Here is a 20,087-nt window from a genome sequence, read left to right on the forward strand (position 1 = left end):
ATCCTATTCATAGGTAGGAATATTAAAAAATGTGTGAGAGAAGACAGTTGGAGACTTTTCCAAAGTAAAAATCTAAAGAATCTAAGAACTGATGTGAATGACAAATAAGGAAGATCAGTAAATCTGTACAGAGAATAGCAGTATCTCCAGTAAAAATAGAGGTGTTGAGAGAAGTAAAGTATGGCTTTGGACAAAAGGCTTATGAGTTTCCTTAGTGCTGTATTACATGTGAAGTTAAACTTTACAAAACTTTAATTATTTAAAGGAGTAATTAGTTGGTAATAGGAAAGAATGAGGAGATAATAAAAAAGAAGACTCCTTGCTTCCACAAATAGGAACCAGCATTTAAGTTGCATCATATGCTCATTTAACTGTGAGGGGCCAGAGAGAGAACAAATTTAAATAATGAATATGATTCCTCTTGTTTGATGACTGAGATGTGAGCTGTGAGTTTACTGTTCCCAAAGGCGCCAGTTCTTGCTCACCTCTAGAAGTATGGACACTGATCTATGATTGTGGTAATAATGTTAGCCCAATCTCAATTTTTGCCATTCACATTGGTTTTAGAACCTAACCCCTGAGTAGCATGATCTCACAGTATGGTCTGTAAAGGAGAAAGATGACAAACTTAACATCCAAATAATCAGGTGTCTGGAGCATTTAAAAATCCCTCCATATTCATGCTTTAAAAGAATTTAAATTTGATAATGAAGACAGTACTTCCAATCTGGTATCTAGTACTTTTACTTCCCAGCAGCATAATACCACTTTGGTCAGGTTAAACCACTGCACAATTTTGCAGCTCTTTCAGAAAAATAATGAAAACAATTAGAAAGACACAATCACATGCAATGGTGAGAAAATAGTATTACTATCGCCCAATCTTTCCCCATAAATGTGAAATATCCTTGACTCATCTCCACACTGTGTATTTATTATAAGCCCTTATAGCAAGGGATTTTGTTTCTTTCAGGTTTTTTTGTAGCACCAAATAGACACAGTGGCTAACAATAAATAATTCTGAAAAGTCATTGCAATATTTATCGCATGTCAGAAACTGTCTGAATCTATATGTTTATCCATTTCCCTGGCTTGATATATTCTTCATGAGAGTAAGCTGCAACCTAAGATTGAGTTCCCACGCTGTTTCTGCCACTGATGCGGTTTGCTGATCACATTTTACTAATCTCTTTGAATACTACAATTTCTTATATACAGTGACACGTTTATTTTAATGTAATGGTATCCCCCAAGCCACAGAAAATGAGAAGACATATGAGCTCTTGTGTTACACTGTGTGGGTTCAAATCCCAGTTCCATCTGCTGTATGACCTTGGACAGGTCACATACCTGTGCTTCAGTTTTCTTGTCGATAAAATGAAACCTACTAAGGAGAGTTGTTGAAGCGATTCAGTGATGGAGTCAGAACTTAGTAAGAGCTATGGGTCAGTTATGAGTAAATTATTACCTACCTCACTGGCGTCTAACTATAGTTTTGGATTCTTTGAGCAGCATATTTGTGTGGTATTTTAGAAAAACAAGCTTACATAAATATGTGCAGAGAGCCTTTTATGATTTCCATGGCATAAGGGATTTCATTTCTCCTATCAGCTGTGAAGAAGGACCCATGAGACGGTAAACTCTAGTTAACTGCTAGAGCAAGTGTTGAGTTCCTCACAGCAAACTCCAAGGGGTGGCTAGATCTGTCTTGTTTGCCATTTTACATCCAAAACCTAGCATATAGTAGGTACACAATAAATGTTTGTTAGATGAATAAGCACATGGAAAAGTCTTAATTGCTATGTGATTAATCTTTAGCTCAGATATATTCTAAGGATCAAATAAGAAAGGAAAAGTGATTTTTTGAAAGCAGGAGATTTAGAGATAGTGTCTCTAATCACAATGAAATGCCTTAGAGAAAAGTTGTTAATGAACATTGAAGGACATATTATTAATAATATGCTTGATAATTTAACTTTTCTTTTTTAAAAATTAAAATATTATATTTTACAAAGTTTATAAATGGAGTTCCATGTATGGATCATAACTCAGGGAGCTGTCATAAATAACAAGAAAGGCTGAGTTTTATTCATTGTAAAAACTCTGAATATGCAAACATGCCTATCTAAGTGTTCTCAAACCCTTGAACCCTTTGAAGTGACTGATTTCAAATTCATATATCTAAAAAGTATGAAGAGTCAATTCTGGTTCTAATTATGTAGTTCAGAAATTATAATGCCCATCAGTATAAAATAAATTGGTGAAATTTTTCAAATTATCAGAAGGTAAAACTCATTTATTTAATTTCATTCACTTATGTAATTGTTTATTCATTCAATAAGTATTAACTGAGTGCCTCTATTGTGCTGGGCATTTTTCCAGATGTTAGGAGACAACAGTCCACAAGGCAGTCACAGTCCTTTCTCAGAGATTTTATAATCTAGAGAGGGATGAGATGGGCAAGACTAGCCCCATGTTTTGGAGATTTTCCCTTATGTTGGTCTCCCTGAATCTCTGAAGCATTGATTTCTACTTCATGATGCTACGAAAGCTGGTCTTACTAAAAAGCTGTGTTCATGACAAATCCAAACTAGCCAAAAGATGAGAAATTCAGACATTATTCATACATCCACAAATACCTATAGATGTTAAAAATAATGTAGACAAAATGGCTCAATATCTCAGAGTCCTATGGGCACAGCTTAGTAAAATGAACTGAGATCAGATCACTTTGATTTGTCACGGCTAAAAACTGCATTTGTAAATTGGTGTAATCCATCTCTAGCGAAGTTCCTCAGAGACGGCCTTGAATTCTTAAAAATCTCCTGAATGATAGATTTTGCATTTGGATCTCAGCACTGTCTTAAAAGATAGTGGTAGTTCACATAACTAGAGAATTCCCTATTGATTACATGATTGAGGAAGCACAAAATCTGTTATTCTTTCCAAAGTCAATTGTAATTTAAGCCCATTATCTCCCTGTGGATGTTCTATTTCAAATAGTAACAGCATCAAAATGTAAATGCCTCATTGAAAAGGTTTGAGGATTCTTTTAGTGAACTATGCTTTGTGTATTTTGCCTTCAAAAATCATAGCAGGAAAGAGTTTAGAAAAATCTGGCTACCAACCAGGTCAAGGGAAAGCACTAAATTTCACGAGGATCACTGATGAATAGTTACAAAACATTTTCACTCTTTTAATATCTCATTTGTTTATCATATTAAAGTTTGAGCTTCATATAGAAGCAACCTATGTCTTTATTTTGATATGATTTTGGACATCTCAGTGGCTCTAATGTGATCAGTAACAATAAAAGGCATTAATATAAGTTGTAGTAATTTTTTCCTTTTCCCTCTGGCTTCAGTGAACCTTTAGGGAACCACAAGGGACCTCTCCAAGTCTTAGGGATGGCTACTTTTGATGTAAACAAAAGGAAGCCTTCACAGGAAGGCTTACATTTCAACAACTAGATTTTACTAAAGAAAACTGGCCATTTGGCTGGTCATTTGTAAGCAGAACCAATGTGACATGTAATCTGCCCTTAGATGCCTTAGGTGTGATGGACTACCCTTTCACTTAGATGACTTGGCATACATTTATTAGCACTTAATATTATGCAAATGAAGCATAAAATACAAAGACTTCTAAAAACACCAATGTAAGCTATCTGCTCACTTGACAGTTGCCTCTGTAACACCATGACAATATTTATGCTGATGTGAAAACACATAATATTAACCAACCACTTACAGCTAAATGAAAATATACCGTAAGCTCCAAATTTATACAATGTACTGAGATGTGTTGAAATGACCATTTCCTCATTAGAAGGGTGCAATGATTTCCCTTTATGAGAGTATGTGGCATAGCCTGAATAACTTTAATATTTTTCTGTTAAATGATAACTAAAATATATGTTTTATTAAATTTTTCTTATAAAAATGAGAACTACCTCTTTCAAACTGAATTCTACTCACATATTCACCATTCATTCCCTTTAGTCATGCTTTTCTCTTTTGTAAACCTATTTTACATAACATTCAGGGTCCTCACCCTTGCACCCCGCCCCCTCCCCCCAGCTCCATTCTCTCTAGTAAAAAATGATATGTGTGCAGGGATGGGAATCTGTTACCAGGGCAGGACACTGCTGAAATAGGCTCACCTCCTGGTTTCCTTACTGTCTGTCCTCTGCTGAGTCATGGACTATGAAGAATAGGGGAATTTGATACTGACTGTAATGACCACCTGAAGGGGCAAAATGAAACATGTGTGGTGGTTCCAACTGGTTTTATTTTCAAGAAAACAGTTCCTAAACTGAGCTGCTTAAATTTCTAATTTGGGGGACTATCTGAAATGTGAAATTAATTGTCTCTTGGGGAGTCAATGGCTGCATTTGAGAAAAGGGAATATTCAAATATTTCCCTCAGTTTTAATGATCTCTCTAGAATGTTTCAACTGGACATTTATTCTTTATTCAGGTACATGTGTGTGGCTAAGGTATTTAAATGCCCAAATAATTATTGCTTCCTGCTAATGCCATAAAGTAAAATCAGACTTATGTGCCTAGATTCATAAGTTAAAAGTTATGATCAGTATAGATGCCTCTAACAGATAATTTTCCAGTATATGATACTTTCTGAAAGAAGATGTCTCACTGTCCATTTACCCACATGAACATGTGTAATGAAGTAGGTATATTTTCACCCTGGAAGCAGCAGTAACTTTTCACTCACAATATTAATATCACTGGTTTCTATATGCCTAATTTGAAAAGGAATTATACCTTTGATCTTATATTGCCAAAAATATCCATTTTATATTTGAGAAAATTGATCTAGATTTTGTATGATGTATTTCTATAGATATATGCACATCTATAATTTAATTTTGTAAAGCCCTAGGCTTTAAAATATCAGTGTAGGTAAAAAGAGTTGAGATTTCTTCGGTTTATCAGTCAAAAATATAAAGTTAACAAAAAATATTTAAAGAAGGGTTATATATAAATATTATACGAGGATCAGTTTATCCTTGTTTGTATTCTCTTGCCAGATTCATAACACTTGGTAAGAAAAGACCTAATTTTGTAGCAAATATACTCTGATAATATTTACTCTGTGGAATAAATAAACATTATATTCCATTATAACTAATAAGAATGGATATAAAACTTAAATTAAGAAAAAAACAAACAGTACTAGAGTTCTCTATCCTTGCTTCTAATGAACTAAAAGTTGAGCTGAAATTGCCTCACTATTAATGCATAAAATTCATGGAAATGGAAAATAAAAAGCCAACTGATTCTAGAACCTGAATAGAGTATAAATAGAGTATAACAACTTGCCATTTTCAGGAGGGAACAGAGGTTGAATTTGCAATTAACTGGAATTCTCATTCGGACAACTCAGCGTTACAGATGTGGAACAGGTCTAGGTGAGGGGCAATGTGTAGATTTCTTTTAAGTAGCGACAACCTTGAACTGATGCAGTTTGAACTATAGTCTAATAAGGGATTTGTTAACCTCTGGAAAAGCTACAGACCCAAGATTCACTTAACCCTGGCCTTGGTGATTTATGTGAAAGTCACAGACTTTAATCTTCTTGTACTGTTTCCATCTGCAGACTGGAAAACCTCTCCCCTCACACACTGAGAATCTCACTGCAGTGAACGGAAGGTCCCCATGTGGAAAGAGCACGTGAGCGGCGGGGGTTCAGCCCCAGAGAAACAAGGTGTCGAGCTGTCTTGGTAAAGAAGTTATACACCACGTGTTCACAGTTTCTTGACAGGTATAATTAGTGTTGTCTTTTCCTTTACTATGTGCTGGGATTCTGAAGCACGGTTTCAAACTTGTGACAATCGAGTGTTTGATCAAGGAGTGTCAAGGACCTGAAAGGGTGGAGGGAGAGTAAAGAGAAATCAGTGATTAGTATTCATTTGTCAACTAAAATATGCTAAAAATATCAAAGGAGCACCTGCTTTATGAGAACAGCGAGGGTTATTTTAGGTGCTATCATTCATGCAGTCTTCCACAGGCAAAAAAAAAAAAAAATTGACGTTTGCAAAGGAAGTAATTATCACATGAGGATGGAAAAGACACAGTTATTCCCTAAGATTAAATTAAAAAGAAATCAGTTTGGAAACATCTCACAAGTAAAACATTTTTTCCTCTTAATTCCAGATGACTCTGTTTTTCTGCACGAAGGCAAAGGAGAGAGCAGCTTTGTATGTTATGACTCTGAGTGGCACCCCTGCTGAGGTATGTGCAAGCACAGCCTCCCTCCGACAGGCCGATCCCACCCTTCTGTGACGCAGCCAGCAGGCCTGCTTCTTCTCCCATGAGGTCAGCCTGACACAGAGTAGAGCAGAGTAGGCAGATGCCCCAGGTGGTCAGAGCTGGGGGAGCAGCCTCCCCAAACACTCCCCAGACCTGTCACTTTCCCACCGTCACGGAGTCATTTCTTTCAGAGACAACAGCGGTTTCAATCTTTGTTTTTAAAGCTGTGGATATGTTTATTTCAATGAATGTAGAACACCATATTAAAACAAAAAATTAAGGAGTTGGTTGGGCTGATGTGAAAGTGTGTGCTGCGTGTAGGTTTGCAGTCTGCCTCCTCTGCATCAGCACTGTCCAGCTCAAAGCCTTCCAGAGAAATGCCCAAGAGCACCCTGGGCCTACAGGGTGGAAGTGAAAGTCGAGCATGAGGCCCTTGCACTTCTTCAGGAATCACTTAACAAGATACTGCATTAAAATATCTGCCATTAATATTGTGACTATTATACCAACACTACTACTGTTACTCTTGAGTGCTCATCAACTGCCACATATTTTAAGTTTTGCATATTTTTTCTTATTTAGTTTCCATAAGAGGCCATTTTAATGAATCTTACGTTGAATAACTTCCTCCGAGTCCCTTAGCTTCCAAGTGACAGAGCTACCAAATGATTGAGTTTTTAATTACTTAACTTATCGTAGAGTTACATGTCCCAAGGGAATGGGACTCAGCAGGTGAATTTGAGTAAGAGGCTTGGGTCTCTTCATCTACCCAGAGGGGAAGCAGGCCCATGGGATATACCAGCAGCTGAGAGAACACTGGGCCTCCGAAGGGTGCATCACGGAAATACCCACTGGGAAGAACCACCTGCACCAAATGTTCTCTATTTCCCTCATTCCCCTGATTTATAATTGAACAGATTAATGATCCTTAAAAAAAAAGGCTTTCCCACACAGTTTAAATTTTATTGATCAAATTGCTTTCCAATTTTTGAATGAGCCATTATAGTCGGCAGAATAATGATCTCTGAAATATGTTGATGTTCAAATCCCCAGAACCTGTGAATGTGTTAAGATTCCACGGTAGAGGGAAATTGAAGTTGTAGATGGAAGTAAGGTTGCTAGACAGTTGATGTTAAAATAGGGAGAGTGTCCTGAACTGTCCAGGTGGGTCCATACCTTGTAATTAGAAGTGGAAGAAAGAGAGAAGAGTCAGGGAAGGGGAGGTGACGGCAGAAGCAGAGGTGAGAGTGGGTGCAATGTGAGGACTCGCCTGCCACTGTTGGTTTGGAGGATGGGGAATGGAACCAGGAGGTGAAGAGTGCAGGCAGCCCCTGGAAACTGGAAAAGGCAAGGAAATGGATCTTCCCTGGGGTCCCTGAAAGCCCAGTGAGACTGTGCTGGGCTTCTGTCTTATATACTGCTAGAAAACAAATTTGTATTCTTTAAAGCCAGTGGTCCCCAACATTTTTGGCACCGGGAACCAGTTTCACGGAAGACAGCTTTTCCACACATGGGGGTGGGAAGTGGTTCAGGTGGTGATGTGAGTGATGGGGAACTATGGGGAGCAGCAGATGAAGCTTCCCTTACTCACCCCACTGCTTACCTCCTGCTGTGTGGCCTGGTTCCTATCAGGCCATGGACTGGTACTGGTCCACAGCTCAGGGGTTGGGGACCCCTGTTTTAAGCCATTAAATGTGTAGTAATTTGGGGGACAGCAATAGGAAACTAACAGACCTGTGGTGATGAAGTACTTTGAGGCATAAGGCACTGTTTTAGAGGCAATTGGTGAGGGTTAATGCCAGCTTGGAGCAGTGTGAGAATGAATTCCTGGAAAGCTCATGCACACGTGTCTACGATGAGGGATGGGATACGTAAGGGCAGGTACCACTGAATAAAGAGGCAGAGCAGCACAGTTGTGAAAAGAAAGAGGCTTTGTAGCCCGTATCTCTGAATTTGAATCACGGCCCTATAACTTCCTAGCTATGAAATCAGTAGACTTAAAAAAAAATCCTACATGACTCAGTTTCCTTCTTTAAAATAGTACCTAATACTCAAAGGATTATTGTAACGGTTAAGTAATTTTACATATATGAAACATTCAGAAAAGTTCTTGGTGTGCCCTGATTCCTTAACAAATTTCATCCAGCATTATGATTATTTTCTGGTTCAGTTTTCTGCTTGATGAGTCTGGGTTCCTTAAATTCAGTTTTTATCAGAGTCATCCTTTGGGACTTCTCAAGAAGTGGGCTGGCAGTTCTGGCAGTGGTTCCCAGGATCGGACCACAAGGCCTGCGACTGTGGCAGAGGAAGGTGCAGAACAGGATGCCGTGGGTACAGTAAGGGGAGTGGGGGCCTGAGAGCAGGAGGTCAAAGAGTCAGTGAGGCTGCCGCCAATGGTCAGCTGCTGCGTGTTAACAGATTTGCTAAGAGGCAGCCTGTATTTGAATGTAAATGAACTCTGGATCTGCCAACAGAAGGTCAGAGAAATTAAACAAGCTTTTGGTCTTGACTTCCCCAGAATGCTGACATCTCAGAAAGAATTTCTCTGTTCTTCTCACTTTTATTTTTTGGAAATCTGAGAATCTGAGTGAAATATGGATTTACATAGATTCACATTTTTAAAAATGAGATGCTTACGGGATGGAAAGCAAAATAGGTGAAAGGGATTAACAGGTACAAACTTCCAGTTATAAAATAAATAAACTATGGGATATAATGTACAGCATAGGAAACACAGTCAATAGTACTATAATAACTCTGTATGGTGACAGGTGGTAACTAGACTTATTGTGATGATCAATTTGTCATGTATCATAAATGTTAAATCACTGTGTTGTTTGCTTGAGACTAATAATCAAAGTCAACCACACTTCAATTAAAAAAAAACAAATGCTTAAAGAAATATAATACTGTTCCTCAAAAAAGTGATTATAGTATTTTTTTTAAAAAAATCCTATATTCATAGGTTTCTATAATTATAAAGTGATCATACTTACTACATTTTAGAAAATGTAATCTATTCTTCCAGATAAACAAAGATGGAAGTTAGGGAAAAGACAACTGAAATGTACTTCAGGGGAATTTAAAATTAAAAGTAGACATAAGACACACTGTCCACACACTACTTACATTAAACCTATTTTCCATCTGTGTGCACCACTGACCATTGCTAGTTATTTCATAACTTCTACCATCTCATATAAAAATATTTATATTTCTAATATATAGAAATTGTATTTCATGTGATAAGATAGTATCTGACAAGTAATTTTGCTTTACCTGGTCTTTGCTTGACTTGTCAAAATTAAAAAAAAAAAATTAGCAATCTATTCAAAGTAAACAATTTCAGATCTCTTCTCAAAAGCAACCAGAGTATGAGTTAGCAAGTGTAACAAATCCCATTTAATCCCTAAAAAGCTAATTAATTAAAAGTTGAATAAGAGCTAATGTAAGTCTCTTTGACTGAATCCACCATAAAATCCATGGATGATATGACTTAGTTGTACTTTGCTTGTCCTTGAAATGGACACTAGCTTCATTTCAAGGGGCCATTATATCGTGTATTGCAAGTGCTACCTTGGCAGGCATAAATATAAATTTCATGTTCACTTAAATAGAACTTTACTCTATCCTGTGTAACAAAAAAACAAAAGCAGTTTTAAATGCTTTTTATTAAAACTGTTAGTCTTTGATAATGAGACAGTAGGAAATTCTCAAGTGACTTCATGAACACCGAGGGGACAGAGAAATGGTCCATCAGTATTTATGGGCAAGCTGTATACTTCCAAAGATGACTGAATGAGCATAAGAGGAAGCTTTTAGTAAGATCTTAGAAGTCTGAACGGCACATACTTCTTTCAAAACACTTTTAAACGATTTTACTAAGGGCCAGTGCAGTGAAACAGTTAGGAGAATTGCTACAAGTCTGTATTATTGAGAATGGAAGAAAAAATGAGTTCAGGGAAAGAATGCCAATGTTTGGCTGAAGAATAGTGAATTGTTATTATTAGCAAAAAGACATTTGAAAGGATTCTGGAAGCACAAATGTTCAGTACCTTTGTGTTTGAAATGGATTAGAGGAGGAGGAGGATATGGACAGAATGACTTGTCTGTATGCATCCAAATCATTCCACCACCCCAGTCCAAACCATTATGTCTCTCGCCTATTATATAATAGTATCCTAACTGTCTCTACTTTCGCTCTTATCCTGCAATAATCTAGTCTCCCTATAGCACCCAGAGTGATCTCTTTTAACACGTAAATTATGTCACTCTTTTGTTTAAAAACCTTCAGTGGTTTCCACTGCAATAAAATCCAACTTCCCTCAGTGGTTTGGAAAGCTCTCCGTGGCCTGGCCTCTGTCTGTCTCACCGTCCTCCTCACTCTTTATCACCTCACTACCTCTGCTTTCTTTCTATTCCTCAAACATCAAATAGCCTCGTATCTGCCACAGAGCTAGTGCACTGGCCTATTTCCTTCTCTTTAGATGCCTGTTTCCTGGCTTCTCCTTGTCACTCAACCTCAGCCTCAGCGTCACCTCCTTGGAGAGGTCTTGCCTGATCACCTCCCAGAAAGTCACCACCTGGCCAGTCTCTATTAAAACACGCTGTTTTGATTCTACCAAGTGCTAGTCTCAATAGGATATTTTTTACCTACTTGTTAATTAACTATCCCCTCCAACCATAATGTAAGCACCTGGCTAGCAAGGACTGTGATTTGTTCACGCTACCTCCAAAGCCCATTAAATAGTGCCTGGCCCTTCCCAGTAACAAATAGATATTTATTGTTGAATAAATGTAGTTTTTGGAATGGAATGTAATTTCAGACAAAGACACCAAACAATGGTATCTGTAATAAAACTAGCAGGTTATAAAAGAAAGATAGCTGAATTCCCAGGACCCTCTGAGAACAAGTCCCATACTCTATCTAACTTCCTCATGTAGCTTCTTTTCATGAGTGTCACCAAAAATTGAAAATCTCTTCTCATATCCAGTGTTTCTCATTGTGCAAATAGTAATCTGATATTGAATGGGTTAAAACCACCATTACCCACTGTCATCTTCCCAAGAATGTTTGAACTTCATTTTAAATACACATTTGCAGACATTATAGTATAGAGGTATCGAAGATTCAAAGTGTCTCTTCCAAAAGATAGCAAGGAAAATGTATGTAACTCCAGAATTCCTAATGTTGGCAGATGAATTACTTGGCAGAGTAAGAAGGAGAAATAATTCTTTGCTACTTGTAAGTGTGGCTGTGGGGAATCCATTGAAACTACTGCAGCTTCATATCATTCATCTGAAAAATGGTGTTTCATTGATACTTGCTGTGAAGGGTTTTTTGAGGATTAGGGATAACACGTGAGAAGGGCCTAGCACACAGCAGGCACTTCAGAGATGGTGACTCTTATTCTTAACCAATTTTCTCTCTTTTTTTTTTTTTTTGCATTTTTCTAAAAACATGAAGCAAAACCTGACTTACCCTTGTCACAAAGTGGAATTTAGAAAGACAGGTATATCTGAGACACATTTTAAGTGAAGACCCAAAGAGAATTGCAAAGTCTCAGAGCATAAACACTGGCAGGTCTCTGTTTCGTCCTCTTCACTGGAGCAGTCTTCTGGTAAACGGTTTCAGTATTGTAAAGGGGATCTCCCCAGGGTTAGCACTGTACGGTTGTTTACTTTGTATACTGTGCAAAGGCAACTGGCCAGGGAGGTAAGCGGGGCTGCAATGGAGCCCACACTCTTGTCATGAAACCATGTGCAGATGTGTGTCTGCACAGATGCCTGCCCTTCTGTAATCTGCACAAACGCATCGTATAGTCCATACCTGGCCCTCCTCAAGTATATAATTTTTTCAAAATAGCGTACGTTTCCAGGGAATTTGGCTGCTGCTACTGCTGCTAAGTCGCCTCAGTCGTGTCCGACTCTGTGCGACCCCAGAGACGGCAGGTCACCAGGCTCCCCCGTCCCTGGGATTCTCCAGGCAAGAACACTGGAGTGGGTTGCCATTTCCTTCTCCAATGCGTGAAAGTGAAAAGTAAAAGTGAAGTCACTTAGTCGTATCTGATTCCTAGCCACCCCATGGACTGCAGCCCACCAGGCTCCTCCATCCATGGGATTTTCCAGGCAAGAGTACTGGAGTGGGGTGCCATTGCCTTCATACCTGGCCCTCCTCAAGTATATAATGTTTTCAAAATAGCGTACATTTCCAGGGAATTTGGCTAAATGAAACATAATATAAGCAACTGTCTCATTAACAGTTTTCTGAGATCACAGTTTTTTGTGTGATTGATTTTGTTTGGATTATTTAATCTAATGATTACATTTCAACTGTCTAAGAAACTGTACTTTTTAAAAAAAACAAACTTACATGTGTATGGGGCTTTCCTTGTGTAGAGGGCACCTCTTACCTATGACATGTGGTTTTGCTGTGTTTGTTGCTGCTGCTGCTGCTGTTGCTGCTGAATTAGCAACTGCTGCTGTTGCCGACGCCGGGCTGTCCGTAGCTTTTCAAAGCGAGCCTCCATTTCTTCTAGGACTTTCGGGGTGTATCGCACCACCAGCTTGACGCTGTCCTTAGCAGCCTTAAGCAGTTCTACAGCTTTTTCATGGTGTTCTCCTTCCACACTCTGAAACGACAATGATATCTCATAAGGGGAGGGCTTCCATGTTCTTTTCTCTGGAGCTAAATGCAAAATGAGTATTGAAGTTCAGCCTCTAACAACTGGAAATTTAAAGAAGGTATGGCCCTCAGTGTCATCATTTAGTGCATTTGTAGTTGAACCACGAGCAGGTTAGCTGCACTCGGATACAGGATGGATGTCATGGAGGTTCAAGACAGGAGGAGGAGGAAAAACGAAGGCCGAAAAGATAACACTAACATTTGGAATAGGATTTCTAAATTTCACCTGGCAGAGTAATCACACTGGTCCAGTAACCTTAGCAAAAGTTTAAAAGGAACAATGAAGGGGGAATTAAAAAAAAGAATTCCTATCTGGTATTAGCACTTAAAAAGAATCTACAATACTTAAAGTAGTGTCTTACTGATACAGTAAGGGGAGAACAAGACAGAATCTAGAAGCAGATCCACCACATAAGCCATATGTTCCGTGATAAATGTGAAGTTCAGACTCAAGGAAGAAAGGATTGTTAAATAACGATGCTGGAGCAGATACTTAAATGGTACAAAAGAATGTGGATTCCAGTCTCACAGTCTATGCTGCATATAGCAGAGTGATTAACAATTTCAATGTAAAAATAAAACCATGAAACAACTAAAATAAAGCATTGGTCAGTGTTCACCATCTTCAATGTGAAAGTAATTCTTTAGTAAAAATACCAAAAAAGACACCAGCCACAAAATCAGATTTTAAAATTGGAAGTTTTTAGACTGAAGAGAACAAACTTATGGTTGCCAGGGGGGACTTGTGGGAGGAAGGGATAGTTAGGGAGTTTAAGATCAACATGTGCACAGTGCTATATTTAAAATCGATAACCAACAAGGACCTATTATACAGCACAGAGAACTCTGCTCAATGTTATGTGGCAGCCTGGATGGGAGAGGAGTCTGGGGGTGAATAGATATGTGTATATGTATGCCTATGTCTGCTGTGCACCTGAAATTACATTTTTAATTGGCTATATTTCAATACAGAATAAAAAGATTTTTAAAAAAATGTAAGTTTCTATGTCTCACACACTATCAGTTCAGTTCAGTTCAGTCGCTCAGTTGTGTCCGACTCTTTGCAACCCCATGAATCGCAGCACACCAGGCCTCCCTGTCCATCACCGACTCCTAGAGTTCACTCAGACTCACGTCCATCGAGTCCGTGATCTCATCCAGCCATCTCATCCTCTGTCGTCCCCATCTCCTCCTGCCCCAAATCCCTCCCAGCATCAGGGTCTTTTCCAATGAGTCAGCTCTTCGCATAAGGTGGCCAAAGTATTGGAGTTTCAGCTTCAGCATCACCAATGAACACCCAGGACTGATCTCCTTTAGAATGGACTGGGTTGGATCTCCTTGCAATCCAAGGGACTCTCAAGAGTCTTCTCCAACACCACAGTTCAAAAGCATCAATTCTTCCGTGCTCATCTTTCTTCACAGTCCAACTCTCACATCTATACACAACTACTGGAAAAACCATACCTTTGACTAGATGGATCTTTGTTGGCAAAGTAATGTTTTTGCTTTTTAATATGCTTTCTAGGTTGGTCATAGCTTTTCTTCCAAGGAGCAAGTACCTTTTAATTTCATGGCTGCAGTCACCATCTGCAGTGATTTGGGAGCCCAAGAAAATAAAGTCTGTCACTGTTCCCACTATTTCCCCATCCATTTGTCATGAAGTGATGTGACCAGAGGCTATGATCTTAGTTTTTTTGAATGCTGAGTTTTAAGCCAGCTTTTGCACTCTCCTCTTTCACTTTCATCAAGAGGCTCTTTAGTTCCTCTTCACTTTCTGCCGTAAGGGTGGTGTCATCTGCATCTCTGAGGTGATGGATATTTCTCCCGGCAATCTTGACTCCAGCTTGTGCTACATTCAGCCTCATATTTCGCATGATGCACTCTGCATGTAAGTTAAATAACAGGGTGACAATATACAGCCTTGATGTACTCCTTTCCCAATCTGGAACCAATTCACTGTTCCATGTCTGGTTCTAAGTGTTGCTTCTTGACGTGCATACAGATTTCTCAGGAGCAGGCAAGATAGTCTGGTATTTCCACCACTTAAAAATTTTTCAGTTTGTTGTGATCCACATAGTCAAAGGCTTTGGCATAGTCAATAAAGCAGGAGTAGGTGTTTTTCTGGAATTCTCTTGCTTTTTCAATGAACCAACAGAAGAGCTCTTACAAGTCAATAAAGATCTAAGTAAAATGGGCAAGTGAACTCTTGGACAAATAATAATTTTTTAAAATGGTCAATAAACCTATGAAAAAAATGCCCAACCTCCCACATAATCAAACAAATGCAGATGAAAAAATATGTTGTTTTGAACTTAAAAATGGTGACGATGTATTTTAAAATATGGTGTATTGATAAGGATGTAGGGAAAAGGTACTCATACACTGGTAATATTGTGACAAAAACTAGTACAGTTTTTTGCTAGGCACTGTTGTTATGCAGTGGATAAAACCCTTTATAAATGAAGAATTTTACTTTAGAGAAATGTACTAAGTATAAAATCAGACATGCACACATACCTGTAAAACAGATATGATATGACAGAAAACAGAACAAAAATTAATTCTTAGCTTTTGAATCTCAAAATACTCTTTTGAACATAATGGCATAGACAACAGCTGGGGTAAGTAAGTTTACTATAAGTAAACACCAAGAGGCTTCTCCCAGAGCTTTGAAAGTATCTCTAGGTTGGGACTGATGGTTTATTCGCTAAGTTGTGTCCAACTCTTGCGACCCAATGGACTATAGCCTGCCAGGCTCCTCTATCCATGGGATTCTCCAGGCAAGAATACCGGAGTGGATTGCCATTTCCTTCTCCAGGGGATCTTCCCGACTCAGAAATCGAACCTGAGTCTCCTGCATTGCAGGCAGATTCTTTACCTACTAAGTTACAAAGGATTAGGGAGAAATAAAACAGAAGAAAATTATAATCAGACATCATAGAACTCTCAGAAGAGGAGACAGTCCTTTCCTCTCAGCTCACCCCCAGGGCAGATGACATAACGTCTATTTTATAGGATCAAAGTGCAAAGGCCTTTTTTAACTTATTTCCCAGGTAAAGCTCAAAGAAATGTGTGTGATGTGACAGGTAGGGATGAAGACGGGGTTAAATACTGCCAGAACACTGAACAGCGGCACTGAAGTGGCAGAAAAGGCTACCCCAAAACTAGTTTAGGTTACATTTTCACAACCCAAGCAGAAGGGAGACTCAAATGAATATTACACTGAGCTCCCCAAAAATAATTTTCATCTTAAGTACACCAGTTATATCCTGAGATTCATAATTACAACTATCATACATATTTGAAGATTTAAGAAATTGTGTTCCATTCTTTCATTTGCTTCAGCAAGGTGGACGTGGACTGAGGTTAAAAAAAAAAAAAGCTTTGAATTAAACAATGTCATCGGTAGCCTTCAGTCATCTGTCTGAGAGCCAGGCAGAAACTAAAGGACTTAAGAAATGACTGTGGAGAGCCCTGGAGGCAACTTATATAACCACTCCTTTGCCAAGTCTGGACTAACTAGAAAGCAGGGGGTTATAAATAGCTGTTTGAACAGAGCGAATTTTTATCTGTGGCTGAAGCCTAGGAAAATAGGCTTATTCACAGATTAATTTATTCATTTAAATATTCACTCAGTCATTGACTTGGTCATTCAACCGATGTTTACTAAGCATTTATTTCACTACTTACACTCTACTAGTACTCTTTATTTAAGGGCCTAGATCTGCTAGATAGAGTGCCTGATGAACTATGGACGGAGGTTGGTGATACTGTACAAGAGACAGGGATCGAGATCATCCCCATGGAAAAGAAATGCAAAAAAGCAAAATGGCTGTCTGGGAAGGCCTTACAAAGAGCTGTGAAAAGAAGAAAAGTGAAAAGCAAAGGAGAAAAGGAAAGATATAAGCATCTGAATGCAGAGTTCCAAAGAATAGCAAGAAGAGATAAGAAAGCCTTCCTCAGCGATCAATGCAAAGAAATAGAGGAAAATAAAAGAATGGGAAAGACTAGAGATCTCTTCAAGATAAAGAGAGATACCAAGGGAACATTTCATGCAAAGATGGGCTCGATAAAGGACAGAAATGGTATGGACCTAACAGAAGCAGAAGATATTAAGAGGTGGCAGGAATACACAGAGGAACTGTACAAAAAAAGATCTTCATGACCCAGATAATCATGATGATGTGATCACTCACCTACAGCCAGATATCTTGGAATGTGAAGTCAAGTGGGCCTTAGAAAGCATCACTACAAACAAAGCTAGTGGAGGTGATGGCATTCCAGTTGAGCTCTTTCAAATCCTGAAAGATGATGCTGTGAAAGTGCTGCACTCAATATGCCAACAAATTTGGAAAACTCAGCAGTGGCCACAGGACTGGAAAAGGTTAGTTTTCATTCCAATCCCAAAGAAAGGCAATGCCAAAGAATGCTCAAACTACCGCACAATTGCACTCATCTCACATGCTAGTAAAGTAATGCTCAAAATTCTCCAAGCCAGGCTTCAGCAATATGTGAACTGTGAACTTCCAGATGTTTAAGCTGGTTTTAGAAAAGGCAGAGGAACCAGAGATCGGATTGCCAACATCCACTGGATCATGGAAAAAGCAACAGAGTTCCAGAAAAACATCTATTTCTGCTTTATTGACTATGCCAAAGCCTTTGACTGTGTGGATCACAATAAACTGTGGAAAATTCTGAAAGATGGGAATACCAGACCACCTGACCTGCCTCTTGAGAAACCTATATGCAGGTCAGGGAGCAACAGTTAGAACTGGACATGGAACAACAGACTGGTTCCAAATAGGAAAAGGAGTACGTCAAGGCTGTATATTGTCACCCTGCTTATTTAACTTCTATGCAGAGTACATCATGAGAATCACTGGGCTGGAAGAAACACAAGCTGGAATCAAGACTGCCGGGAGAAATATCAATAACCTCAGATATGCAGATGACACCACCCTTATGGCAGAAAGTGAAGAGGAACTCAAAAGCCTCTCGATGAAAGTGAAAGAGGAGAGTGAAAAAGCTGGCTTAAAGCTCAACATTCAGAAAATGAAGATCATTGCATCTAGTCCCATTACTTCAGGGGAAAACAATGGGGAAACAGTGAAAACAGTGTCAGACTTTATGTTTTTTGGCTCCTAAATCACTGCAGATGGTGACTGCAGCCATGAAATTAAAAGACGCTTACTCCTTGGAAGAAAAGTTATGACCAATCTAGATAGCATATTAAAAAGCAGAGACATTACTTTGCCAACAAATATCTGTCTAGTCAAGGCTATGGTTTTTCCAGTGATCATGTATGGATGTGAGAGTTGGACTGTGAAGAAAGCTGAGTGGCGAAGAAGTGATGCTTTTGAACTGTGGTGTTGAAGAAGACTCTTGAGAGTCCCTTGGACTGCAAGGAGATCCAACCAGTCCATTCTGAAGGAGATCAGCCCTGGGATTTCTTTGGAAGGAATGATGCTAAGGCTGAAACTCCAGTACTTTGGCCACCTCATGCAAAGAGTTGACTCTTTGGAAAAAGACTATGATGCTGGCAGGGATTGGGGGCAGGAGGAGAAGGGGACGACAGAGGATGAGATGGCTGGATGGCATCACTACTCGATGGACGTGAGTCTGAGTGAACTCTGGGAGTTGGTGATGGACAGGGAGGCCTGGCGTGCTGCTATTCATGGAGTCGCAAAGAGTCGGACACGACTGGGCGACTGAACTGACTGACTTACTCTACTAAGTTCTTTGGAAGAACATGCACAGGGGAAAACTTTGACAGCTTTGTACAGTATTCTTTCAGTGTACTGGAAATTTCTTTGTAATTTGCCCCAAGGTGAACTGTTAATATATGGAATTCCCCTTTAAAAGGAAAACTGGATGATTTGTTTGTTCGTACCCTTACCTAATTTCTTTTTTAATATTAAAACTAACAAGTTCTATGTTTTAAAACAATGGTTCACCTGTTTTCTAGGCCAGATCATTAGTCTCCAGACTTCTTTTTGGCTTTTGTCCTATTTGCTTTCATTTAATAAGGTTGGAAATTCTAGGTCAGACCTTTAGATGCTCATTATCCCCGGGTAGGCACTCTGCCTACAATTTAGAGTTGCCCCAGGAGGGCTGTGGGATTAATACATGAAGCATTAAGGCTCTCACCATAGTGGATGGCTGAGAGAACTATGGCTGGAGTTTCATACTCCACCCTGCAGAACTGGCAAGGCTACCTCACTCACCCTCAGCCCTGTTCTCCACCATGCGTGTGTGGTTGCATACTAAGTCACTTCAGTCATGTCCGACTCTGTGATGCCAAGGATTGTAGCCTGCCAGGCTCCTCTGTCCAAAGATTTTCCAGGCAGGAACACTGGAGAGGGTTGCCATTTCCTTCTCCAGCGGACCTTCCCCACCCAGGGATTAAACCATGTTTCCATCTCCTGCTCGGGCACTGGCAGGCAGGTTCCCTACCACTAGTGCCATCTGCTCTCCGCCACACACTTAGCAATTGATAAAAGGCAGACTCCAAGGTTCTTTGAATCCAGAATTTCTTTTTTGTCTCAATGCTCTATCTTTGGCTCAGATAGTGACTCTGATTTTGGAGGGCTCAGCAGAGTTACGGGGTCTCTCGGTCTGAACGTACCTTTCACTGTCTTCCCCACCAGGGCACAGAATCCACATGGGATCTGGTTAGAGTGTCACGCTTCAACATTTCCACTACTAAAAATGCTATGTTAAAAATAATATACATTACACGATTAAGCAGTATAATAGAAACCAAGAGGCCACTCAGAGACTTGAAGAAATATAAGCATCTTTGTAGAATGTATCATTTCAGACACTTGTTAACTTCGTTGTTTAAATTGTTTTCAGAAAATCTGCATCTAGAAGACTGTTCCGGGTGTCTCTCCTTTTCCACTGGCTTTGTCTACTTTATTAATATTCTTGAGGGCACATGTTTGTCTTCTTAATCTATAATTTATCTCTGAAGTGCTTTTCGTCCATCAGACTAACTTCTTAATAAGAATAAGGCAGTTTTCTCTCCTTTCTTTCCCTTTTAAAGTAAGAACAAAAAAGCAGACAACCTTTCAATGGAGTTCCTGTTCCATGAATTAAGAAAAGGTCAAGCTATCTGCTGTGTTAGGATAC

General features: G+C 39.2%; 1 protein-coding gene across 2 annotated transcripts in view; it reads right to left on the reverse strand.

Annotated features, from left to right (window-relative positions):
- Positions 729-20,087, reverse strand: part of LIN7A (lin-7 homolog A, crumbs cell polarity complex component) — a 159,120-nt gene continuing 139,761 nt past the window's right edge. For both annotated transcript variants that reach the window (XM_018047602.1, XM_018047604.1), the window contains exons 5-6: positions 12,685-12,903; positions 729-5,883 (exon numbers count right to left, since the gene is read on the reverse strand). In XM_018047602.1, the coding sequence (XP_017903091.1) occupies positions 12,685-12,903 (219 nt within the window). In that variant the 3' untranslated portion in view covers positions 729-5,883. The remainder of the gene's footprint in view (positions 5,884-12,684; positions 12,904-20,087) is intronic.

Source organism: Capra hircus, chromosome 5 (genome assembly GCF_001704415.2).
Source record: "Capra hircus breed San Clemente chromosome 5, ASM170441v1, whole genome shotgun sequence".
In the NCBI taxonomy this organism is placed as follows: domain Eukaryota; kingdom Metazoa; phylum Chordata; class Mammalia; order Artiodactyla; family Bovidae; genus Capra; species Capra hircus.